General features: G+C 42.7%; 1 protein-coding gene across 1 annotated transcript in view; it reads left to right on the forward strand.

Moving 5' to 3' along the window:
- The window catches only part of PTCHD1 (patched domain containing 1), a 53,431-nt gene extending 42,370 nt beyond the window's left edge, over window positions 1-11,061 (forward strand). Inside the window, exon 3 of the mRNA XM_045506862.2 lies at window positions 5,657-11,061. Coding sequence (XP_045362818.2) covers window positions 5,657-7,311 — 1,655 coding nt within the window. The 3' untranslated portion in view covers window positions 7,312-11,061. The remainder of the gene's footprint in view (window positions 1-5,656) is intronic.
- Window positions 11,062-11,639: the final 578 nt, after the last annotated feature.

The raw sequence follows: 11,639 nt of genomic DNA on the forward strand, positions 1-11,639 counted from the left end.
AGGATATGCCATATATACATATATTTATAAATTACACGTCTTCTATATGAAAAGATACTACAGAATGACCATAGCATATACTACAGGCCATAGTTGTACACATTGATTTTATATACTACACATACATATGGTATTTAATACCTTTAAACAAGGAAGAGCTGTTAGCAAATTTATTTCCTGGACTATTATTTGCAGCTCTCTAGTGAAGGAAAATCATTTCTCAGATTAAAACCCAGTGCTGGGATCAGAATTACCAAAACATGACATGTCTCTGGTAGAAAGAATAAGATGTGTGTACTCGCCCTCATGTGAGCATCCGTCTTAACTTAAGCAGAGTACATCTTTACTCTCACTCTTAACTGTGAGACAAAACAGGCTGTGATAAACCAAACAATTCAGCATAGAAAGTAAATGTTTATAACAGGCAAAGTGTAAATGTAACCCAATTAATGAACTTCCCCCAGAAAACAGATGTTACTGAACCCAGACATATACACACTTTAAATTTCTTCTCCAAAAAACAAAAATCATCAATTTATGTGGACGACATTGAAAGAAAAGCTTTTTATAAACAGGAGCTACTTAGCAAAGCTCATCTAAGAATAAAATATGTTTTATGCAGATTTTGCTCACGCATTCATTATACTCTATGGATTTTCTAGAAGACTGTAGTAATTTCACTTTCATATATGAAATCTGGCACTGCCCAGGCATGCTATAAATGGCTCCACTGTCTCCTGATATTAAATGTTTTCACATTGAAACTGGAAGATCATTCATCAGCAAGCCATCCCATCTCACCTCCTCCTTTTCACAGGTATTCCTTACTTTTCAGAACTCAGGATAAGGAAATCCTGCTAGTATTAAAGGACTAAAATGTGAGGTGTACCCAAAGGCATTAGCCTCTGTTCTGTGGCAGGCAGGAGAATCTGGGCAGGAATCTTTAAGAAAAATCTGCCTTCCAAAATCCAGAGGTTCAAAGTAGATCGATTTGTCTGTGATTCATTGACCAAAAAATAAACGAATCACCCAGACTGCCTCTGATAGCAAAACCATTAAACACATTTAAAATATGATTGACTTGATGAACAACCTTCCAGAAGTGTATCTACTGGATAGAGTTAAGTTAACTCTCAACTATTCATTTGTGGACTCCTGCCTTAGTGAATTATAAACAACCCTTGAAGGCTTTGATCAGGCCCCAGGAAAGACTCTGGGTGAGAGTGAGTTTGAATCTCTGAGTGCTCCTGAGACTCACCCTAGGTGACTGGAGGATTAGCCAGTTGAGGTTTTTCCACCATTAGTGTCATTTATCATCTGTGCTGCCTTTTCCCTTCATTGGCTCCAAAGCCTGAAAGTTAACTGCACATAAAGATATAAAATTCTTTAGAAAAGAAGAAAAATTATTAGCCTAAATCCTTTAATATTTGATTTTACTGGATGACAATCCCAAAGTACACTGCTAATAAAATTTAAATTGTACTCCTGGTACAAAGTGTATCTGAACAGCAGTGAAGAGCTCTACTGTCCTTATTCCCAGGCCCTGCTCACAGCCCACGCCGCCTCCGAGCAGTCACTCAGGAATAATTAGAACTTGGGGCCTGTGTGTGTGTGTGTCCTGACACATACTGACATGTACATGCTCATATGCATGTAACTATACAGACATGCAATGAGCCAATAACAGAAACAAATATTTTGAATGTGCTTTTAAAAGACGAGTGAATACTTTAAAAGCGTCTATCTTCCGAAGTTGGTAGAATCGGTATATGTTGTTTAACAGTTCCCTCTGGCACCTCTTCAGCCTTAAATACTGTGGCTATAAGAGATGGACCGCCTGGGAATGTTGGTCAGTTCCTGGCATGTTCACGACGACACAGTCTTTTACTTCTAGTCTTGGGCTGCCCCAGGTCTTGGAGCTGTCCCTCTGTTAATGAGCCCAGGCTCCCATTATGTGCAGGGCCTCTTGTCACCAAAGGCTCTTTCTGTTTGGAATTTCATGTTTACATAGCTCCGCACGTGAGCCCTGCTACCAGAGTGTCCTCTTGAACAGGCTTGGAACGTTGGAGATGGAAAACGGTCCCCTGCCGAAGTGATGCTTTCTGCCAATGATACAGTCCCCTTGGTCAGATTTAATAGAGACGCTTATTGTGTTCCGACTTCACGGAGAAAATTTAAAAACTAGAGTACAAAGCAGACAGCAACACTTTTGCTTTTAAAGCACATTTTTAAAATGGAAGCAAATAATAGGCAAACCTCTGAAAGATATGGTCAATCCACAGGCAGTATTTATCTGTTGCCTACATCTGTAAGAGGTAGCCTGAGTCCTGCTGGCTGGACCCCAGCCCCAAGGTTAAGAGAGTAATGGATGGTGGGGACAATAAGGAAGGGAGGTAGCTGCTGAGAGAGGAAAGTGAAGAAGAACAGAACTGACCGAAATCTTTCTTCCCTACCTTTCCTTGGTTTGCAGTGGCCCAGTTTCTGAAGTGGGTAAGAGATAAGACCAGGGCTGGCTAGAAGGAAAACTGTGACGGAGTCAGTCCCTGTGAAATCCTCCTCCCTGTGATTCCTCTGCGCACCCTCCCCATCGCCATTCTCCGTCCCACAGCCCAGAGTGAATGGACGCTGCTTCAGCAGACACACTATCCCAGAGGGGGCTGCGTTTAAAAGAACACCCTTGAAGGCCAAAACCAAAGGGAATTCAGCTGTGATTATGGGCAGAGCAGACATTCTTGAGGCGCAGGGCATTACTTGTGTCCTTGGGCTCTTGGGACATGTCTCCCCCCCAGTCAGGCCTGGAAACAGGGGCCCCACAGTTCAGCTCTTCTTGAGGGTAACAGACCAACCTCTTCAACATAAAATACTCGGCTGTGAATCAGGGCTGGTGCTGGCGAGGCGCCCCAGGCTGCTCGTCCCTGGGCAGCACCCGCGGCTCCACTGGCACTTATTCCTCCCCCCCTTGACTGAGCTTCAGTGAGGAGGCCCAGTTATGGGGTCAGCCGTTGCCCCTGAAATCCAAAGAGCTCTCTGAAGTCAGTGCACAACTGCAATTTGGGGGTCAGAGTGTAGGCATCTGCTTCAGAAGGGTGGCTGGAGAAACAAGAATCTGGCTTATCAGGAATAAGGGTGGGGGCCTTGGCAGGCAAGGCCAACAATGACTAGCAACAAACGCTGAGTGATCAGTTAAAACAGGTTCTTTCTCAGGGCCTCCTCTCCTGGCCTTTGTGAGTGTCTGCATGCGTGCCCCTTCAGCAAGAGAAACGGAGAAGACGCATAGTTTCCAAAAGCCCCTATGAATAATATGAGAATCCTTTCTGGAATTCCCCCCAGAACCAAGAACATGTGATGTGCAAAAAAGAATCAGGACTCAATAAAAATGATCCAACTATGGAAGGACAAGGCATTTAAAATGCAGCAACAGAACTCAAGAGACAAGCTAACAGCCTACTTCCACCTTTCCTTGACTTCGATTATTTTCATTCTGGACCCTCAGTCCTTACCCTTTTCACCTAATAGCTCTGTTAATTCAAATTCCTCTTCTCAAGTAGCTTCTAAGATCATTCAACACCAAGGTAAGAAATGGATTCTTACTGTATTTTCCAATAAGAGTCAGGGTTAGATAATGTCATTATAAAACATCACACCAATTTTTAAAAAGGACTGCAAACAGATTTAATTTAAATCCTACTATATGACTAATTCTAATCCTGCTATATGCATCTTTATTTTCTTATCATATTTAATGAGTCAACATTAAAACCCTGTTATAAAATTTTTTTTTGTTTCTAGCAAGAAAATGCTATTATAAAACTCCATTTGCCATTTTTAGTGAAACTCTAAAATGTGTTTTGCGCACCAGAACTTATTCTACATGACCCCAGATGAAATGGTTTCCCCCGGGTGCAGATGCCTCGGAGGTACTGTTTTTACCCTCATCATCAAGGGGTCAGTCCTTCCTGAGAACGCAGTGGAAACAGATTTAATAAATAGTTTTCCTTCCTAAGACTAGACGTTAACTATCGAAAACATAATTAACAACAGGATGCCAGTCAACAAGTGCACTTCTTAGTTCATGTCTAGGGAGTTTAGGTGCCTCCAATTTAATAAGGGCCACAGTGCTAGTGATCAAATTGACAGTCTTGACCTGACCTCTAAAAGTGGCTGTAAAACGATGCCTAGTAAATTAAGATAAATGCCAAATCCCTGAGGAAACAGGCCTGTATCATGACTATGAAATGGGCATTCAAGTTCAAGGCCAAGACTTCACAATAATTATATAAATACCAGCCTGGGCACGAGGGAAGACGAGCACTCAGTTAGTGTACACACAAGAGAACAGTGACTCACTTTACTCAGCATTACGCCTGGCTAGAGATTTTAAGTTCCTCTTTAAAAACAAGACTATTGTACCACAGGGTACAGATTTCATTATCCTCCATAATGGGATTGACTATGCCAAGGCATAGAAGCAGAAAATGAGATCTGCTGATCCCAGTGCCAAGACAAGGGTGATTGAAAGCCACAACAGGTCAGTCTGCAGGGTGCTTTTCAACGCTGAGTGGCCTGGAATCCCAGGGAGGCCCATCCGGGAAGTGTCTGGCTCCATCCAGGTGAGGTGTGAAAAGTTAAGCAAGATCTGGTCTCAGGCACTAGAATCGAGTCAGAACGTGAGCAACTATACTGTACCTCTGCTCTTTCCGCATTACTGGCACACTAGCCAAGGAGGCAAAGGCACTAAGGAGCTTGGGAGAGAGGTTACTGGTCTGGCTCTGTCCCTCAGAGACCAATGCAAAATAGTGCAAAGAAGCCAGCAGAGTCACTGCCTGCTTGATACGTCATTGATGAACAACCCAAATTGGTCCAACAGATCCCTGAAGACAAAAGACAAGCCCTAAACCTTCGTTCTGAGTTTTAATTTTTATCCACTGCAAGGAGAGTTCACATGAATCTTGTTCCTCCTTCCATCCTTCCTGTTCACTCAAACTTGTTCCTACTTATTTTGCTTCCCTCTGTTTCTCAGATTTATTGCTTTCTGCACTGATACTTGGGGAAGAAGAAGAAAAAAAAAGAGGCTGTGATTTAGGTTCCTGTCAAGGCTCAAATTAAATATAGTGCTTTTTTTCTCCCTAAAGCCCTCTACTTGGCCAAACTTAGATGAGGTGATGAGACATTAACTCGAACCCTCTGCCCACTGCCTTCCTCTGTGCTGACCTCGGGCCAGACTTGTGGGGATGACAAACAAAATGATGAGGAGCCAGGCATCCTCTCTGGAGTGGTCCACAACCAAGGCAAACAAATATTCTGCAAACTGCATCCACAACCCTAAACTCTCAATGTGTATAAATATCCCCAAGAAACACAGGCACAAGTCTACTCAGGTTTCTATAGGCAAAAGTCCACGTAGTTTTTGTAAGGCAGCAGGAAGCATGAAGATCTTAGCTCCTCTGTCTGCCCTCTGTCTATTAACATTTATGATTCACTGAATCAGGAGTCTCCCTCTCTCCACAGGAGAAATCACTGACATTCACCTGTCACCTGTCACCACTAGGACTGGCTGTTTCCTTTGACCCCAGAGTTCCCCAGGACCAGGCTGGTTCCCCTCTTTATAGAGATGGGTCTTTTAACTTTTTGATCTGGTCTTTTTCTGCCTCCTCAGGTCATGGATTATATGGGACCTTTGAAATGTTATCCTCCTGGAGGAAAACTAGAGAAGACCAACACGTGAAAGAGAGAACTGCAGAAGTCTATGCAGACTCCATGCTCTCCTTTTCTCTCACCACTGCCATGTACCTGGTCACCTTTGGCATAGGGGCCAGCCCTTTCACGAACATTGAGGCAGCCAGAATTTTCTGCTGCAATTCCTGTATTGCAATCTTCTTCAACTACCTCTATGTACTCTCGTTTTACGGTTCCAGCCTGGTATTCACTGGCTACATAGAAAACAATTACCAGCATAGTATCTTCTGTAGGAAAGTCCCAAAGCCTGAGGCACTGCAGGAGAAGCCGGCATGGTACAGGTTTCTCCTGACAGCCAGATTCAGCGAGGACACGACTGAAGGCGAGGAAGCAAACACTTACGAGAGTCACCTATTGGTATGTTTCCTCAAACGCTATTACTGTGACTGGATAACCAACACCTATGTCAAGCCTTTTGTAGTTCTCTTTTACCTTATTTATATTTCCTTTGCCTTAATGGGCTATCTGCAGGTCAGTGAAGGGTCAGACCTTAGTAACATCGTAGCAACTGCGACGCAAACCATTGAGTACACTACTGCCCAGCAAAAGTACTTTAGCAACTACAGTCCGGTGATCGGGTTTTACATATACGAGTCCATAGAATACTGGAACACTAGTGTCCAAGAAGACGTGCTAGAATACACCAAGGGGTTTGTGCGAATATCCTGGTTTGAGAGCTATTTAAATTACCTTCGGAAACTCAACGTGTCCACTGGCTTGCCTAAGAAAAATTTCACAGACATGTTGAGGAATTCCTTCCTGAAAGCCCCCCAATTTTCACATTTTCAGGAGGACATCATCTTCTCTAAAAAGTACAATGATGAGGTTGACGTAGTGGCCTCCAGAATGTTTTTGGTGGCCAAGACCATGGAAACAAACAGAGAAGAACTCTACGATCTCCTGGAGACCCTGAGGAGACTTTCTGTCACCTCCAAGGTGAAGTTTATCGTCTTCAACCCATCCTTCGTGTACATGGATCGATATGCCTCCTCTCTGGGAGCTCCCCTGCACAACTCCTGCATCAGTGCTTTGTTCCTGCTCTTCTTCTCGGCATTCCTGGTGGCAGATTCTTTGATTAATGTCTGGCTCACTCTAACGGTCGTGTCCGTGGAGTTTGGAGTTATAGGTTTCATGACATTATGGAAAGTAGAACTGGACTGCATTTCTGTGCTATGCTTAATTTATGGAATTAACTACACAATTGACAACTGTGCTCCACTCTTATCCACCTTTGTTCTGGGCAAGGATTTCACGAGAACTAAATGGGTAAAAAATGCCCTGGAAGTGCATGGGGTAGCTATTTTACAGAGTTACCTCTGCTATCTTGTTGGCCTGATTCCTCTTGCAGCTGTGCCTTCAAATCTGACCTGTACACTGTTCAGGTGCTTGTTTTTAATAGCATTTGTCACCTTCTTTCACTGCTTTGCCATTTTACCTGTGATACTGACTTTCTTGCCACCCTCTAAGAAAAAAAGGAAAGAGAAGAAAAATCCCGAAAACCGGGAGGAAATTGAGTGTGTAGAAATGGTGGATATTGATAGTACCCGAGTGGTTGACCAAATTACAACAGTGTGATAGGGTCTGCTTGTTGTGTTTTTCACCCTAGGTCTTATCAGGAGCAGAGAGATGACGTTAATGAAACAAATTTAAAGTTCTTCTTTGGTTTTTAGGGATAAGAAATAGGTGTTAACAAAAAAAGAAAAAAGAAAAAGTAAAGACAAGGCGGGGAAATGGGCATTGCATATTTTCAATCTTTAAAACAAAAGGTTGTCATCAGAGAAAATTTACAGACACACACACACACCCTAAGAGACGCATAGTCTCTCCAACTAAGATCGAATAGGAGAACGCTTATGAGCAAGCAGAATCCTATTTTATTCACGCTGCAGATATTGCTGGTATTGTGACAAAAACCTTCTGATTGAAAGGTCAGCTTCCAAGGCAGAAATAGCTTTGAGCACTGTTCAAACAATAAGGCTTCCAGAACTTCTGCAGAGCAGTAGCTCCAAGCAAGGTCTGTGGTTTAAGGTCTTAGCCATCTCATCTAGCTCCCCAACACCCCAAGGAGATGCTTGTAAAAGTTCTGGCCAGCAAAAGCAAGCCAGAACCTCAGAAGCAGACACATGGTAGAGTGGCCATCACCCAGGGGCTGAAATTGAGTCGCCTCGAAATTCACCCAGGTGAGGCAGTTTTGTTATCTAAAACAAGTTTATCATATCCCCTCATCGATATACTTTTCACATTTGTATGGTTTGGTTGATATACCTTTAAACCAATGACAGTTCCAGCATTGCAGAATTGGGGCGATTCTATTTTGGAATATCTTGTAGCTTGTCACCAAATGGATCTGCTTTATTAGTTACAGCTCTTGGCAGGAGGCTCTGCGCACCAAAAACCACAGAACCAAACCCAAATACCTGGCATGATGGAGGAAAAGCAGGTGTCTACTTGAACCCAGAGACAGTGTTTCTATTTTAACAAAAAGCAATGGCCAGCTGGTACAGCTGTTTGTGGTTTGGCCCTACATGCATTTTTTGCGTGGATGCCCAGAAACATCTGCCCACGCATCGCTGAGGAAGGAGAAATGAACACTGAAATGGTTATCTGCCAAAGCTTCCCACTTGTAGTGTCACCCTGCATTCGCTTAGGAGATATCCCTGCTCAGAGATACAGAGGAGAAAAGAAAGTTCTTTGGTGAGTATAAGTCCTGAAACTGAGAAACTTCAGGCAAGGAGATAAAGGGCTGAAAGAAAGTAAATGGACATGACTGGAAGATGTAACCACCAATATAAATCTATCAATGATGACAGTCAAGCTTTCCTGCTAAACTGGCTGCACTTTCATCTTCCTGGTCCCCTCACCACACCTTCGTTAGTGCCCCCACTCCCTCACTGCATGGCCCTTCTGTACCTTCACGAGCCTAGATGTTTATAATGTTGACTTACAGTTTCTACAGGTTCTAAACAGAAAGGGTTTGCTCTGAAGAGGCTGTGTATGTTGCCCCAGACCCCTGCATTTCTTTAAGTCTATAAAAATGAAGCTAAAACCTGGTCACACTTGAGGCAAACGTCTACAGTATTTTTCCCTTTTAGAGACGTAGCTTATTTAGATATCTGTAGTGGTAAGCATTTCCCCAGAGCACCTTCCCTTTCTGGACCTTAGCGGATGTGCTGTGCAACTTCCCCACCCCCCGCAGAGGAGGAAACCGAGACCTAGGAGAATGAAGCGACTCACCCAGGGTCACACCACTGGAGGGGTTCCATCACTTTAGCATGCCCAAGACAGGGCAGGCCAATTTTAGATTTTTCATAAGAGGGCTATTACTCCCTTAAAAGTACATTTCCAAGGAAGAAACACAGGACTTATTGGCCACAAGGCAGACTTTTTTTTTGTTTTAATGTCTGGGTAATGTTTGGGATTTAGGTTTACCATTGTCTTTCCAAACAGCAAAAATGCCCAAATGATTCAGATATAACTATACCAAGTGCAAACCTGTGCTTTCTATTTCATGTACTGTTGTTCACACAGTTCTAAATATATGTGCAGGGGATCATAGCTAGTGCATTACACACTTGTTTAATCTCTCCTGCAAACACACCAAGTGATCATACCAACATGTTATGCACTCAGCTAGAAGATAATGAGCTTTAATCTAAGGACAAGTACAATCCTCGAAAAAGGGCAAGTTCGCATAATAGATCTGCGATCAATTCTCTCTCCAAGGGGCCTGCAACTAGGCTATTATTTATAAAACACAGCTGAAGAGGGGATTGGTTTTATTCTTAAATCATAGGTTGCTAACTCATTTTCTGAAGAGAGTGTTCTAAATCAGCCATTGATTTAAGTGTTGGGCATGTGGACCACCCCGGGTTAAAGGGACTCCACAAGACTGATAACACACACACACACACACACACACACACACACACACACACACTCCCCCCCCCCCCCCCAGTTAAGTGGATTCTGGTGAGAATTTAACCATTCAGTTTGGTCAACCAGAGTGACTTCTGTGGAACTTTGTTTTATGACAGATAGTAGTTTTCCAACTTGACTGTGTCTCTGTATACCTTGGGATATTGTATTTTTAAACGAAGGGCATTTTCAAACTTGTCAGCTTCTCTTTCCAGCACTTGAAATCAAAGCTTATGGAATTCTGACTGTGGAATGAATGAATTTTTTTACTAGGGGACTCTGCATGCCAAGATTTACTACTTATTATTATTTATTGTTAGATCATTCTTACTTATTTGTTAATATTGATTATTAATAATTGCTCTAATAGCATTGGTTTAGCCCCACCATGGAGAAGACACTTTAGAAGTAACTCAGAATCACATCCTCATAATACTGAAGTCTTTACTTCATAAAGTTTTACTTTTTCAGTTGCTATAAAGAGGGAAGGAACGATTCCAGCAAACACTCGCAAGTTTTATTTTTCAATTAATTCCAACCAAGACATTAACGTTCACTTTACCAAAGAAACTTTTACTTGGTTGGTTTTGAGTTGGTATTTGCTATTTGTTTACCAAAGAAAACATTCCATTCATCAAAAATATTGCTCCTGGTCAACTAAAAAATATAAACTGTGATACTAGGGCTTTCTTGGCCATTCATAAAGAAAAAAAGAAAAGTCAGAGTAAGGGTGATATTCTCTCACTGAGTGAAACTCAGCAGATGATGTAAATTCACAAGAAACTGGGGGTTTGTAAGAAAGAAAATGATACTTGAAATAGGACATTACTGTTAAATCTGACAGCAATGGCTCAATGAATAACATGAGGGCTCCTCAGGCTAAAAGGAGTACATTTGTTCCACAGAAAAAAAAAGACAAACGCTGATGAAACTCCTTCTCCAAAGTTCCAGCTCATCAGTTTTGTGTTGGGTTTGGGGGATTTGGGGGGGTTAGGTTTGGGGAGTTTGTTTTTGCTTCAGTTTCATGTGTGCTGTGTGTTTGTGTTTGCTTGTTTTGCTCCCACCTTTCCTATTTTTACCACCTCAGTTTTCAGGTAGAAGCGAGATAATCAGACGCCATCCTCCATGGCTACAGTTACTTGTGCAATATACTGCTCTGAGTAAGGCCCTTGATAACCCTTTTGTTTTAATGAACCTCCACCCAACTGTTCTGAGTGGCATGCTGGGACCATGACACCACTTTCCTCTGGCCCCAGCAATGGAGCTTGGCTGTGTCTATCTCAAGAACGGGTGGGCTGGGCAGCCGCCTTGGGGGTGTGGCATGAGGCAGAGCCTCTTGGACACAAATGATATCCTCCTCATAATGGCTTTTTATTCCTTCGGATCCTATTAAAGTAGTCCTGCAGCTTATAGTAGTGTTTGATCTCTGTGAATCTCTGTTTTCTCATCTGTGAAATCGGGATAATAACAGTAACAATCTTTAAACTCAGCAAATACTTAGTGCCTCGTATCACTCAGATACTGTTCTGGAGACTGGGGACAGCAGTAAACAAAGCAGATTTAAATTATATATATATATCGATATATATATATCTGCCCTCAGAGAGCCTACATTTGACAGATCTTGCAGATTCACTGTAAGGATTAAATGAGAAGATGTTCAGAAAGCACTCGTGCAAGGCCTGGTGTAGAGAAGGAACTCAAGACATTATCTGTAATTTGCCCATCCCACACAGTAACACCATGGCTCAGGATCGAAAACTACAAAGAAGTAGGTTTTTGCAGACATGAGCCCAGGATTAGGGCTATATATAGATGCAATGAGTTGTCACAGTCATTTTAGGACATTCGAAAATTGGCTGGATCACCACCTAGTGGCACGAGTGTAAAGGGACACAAGCCCTAAGATGCTGGAGCGGGACTGTAATGTCCCTTAAAAGAAAGGGATACAGGCACTTGGGGATGGGGCAGGGAGGGGAGTGCACTTA

The sequence above is a fragment of the Camelus bactrianus genome, chromosome X (genome assembly GCF_048773025.1).
Source record: "Camelus bactrianus isolate YW-2024 breed Bactrian camel chromosome X, ASM4877302v1, whole genome shotgun sequence".
Lineage (NCBI taxonomy): Eukaryota > Metazoa > Chordata > Mammalia > Artiodactyla > Camelidae > Camelus > Camelus bactrianus.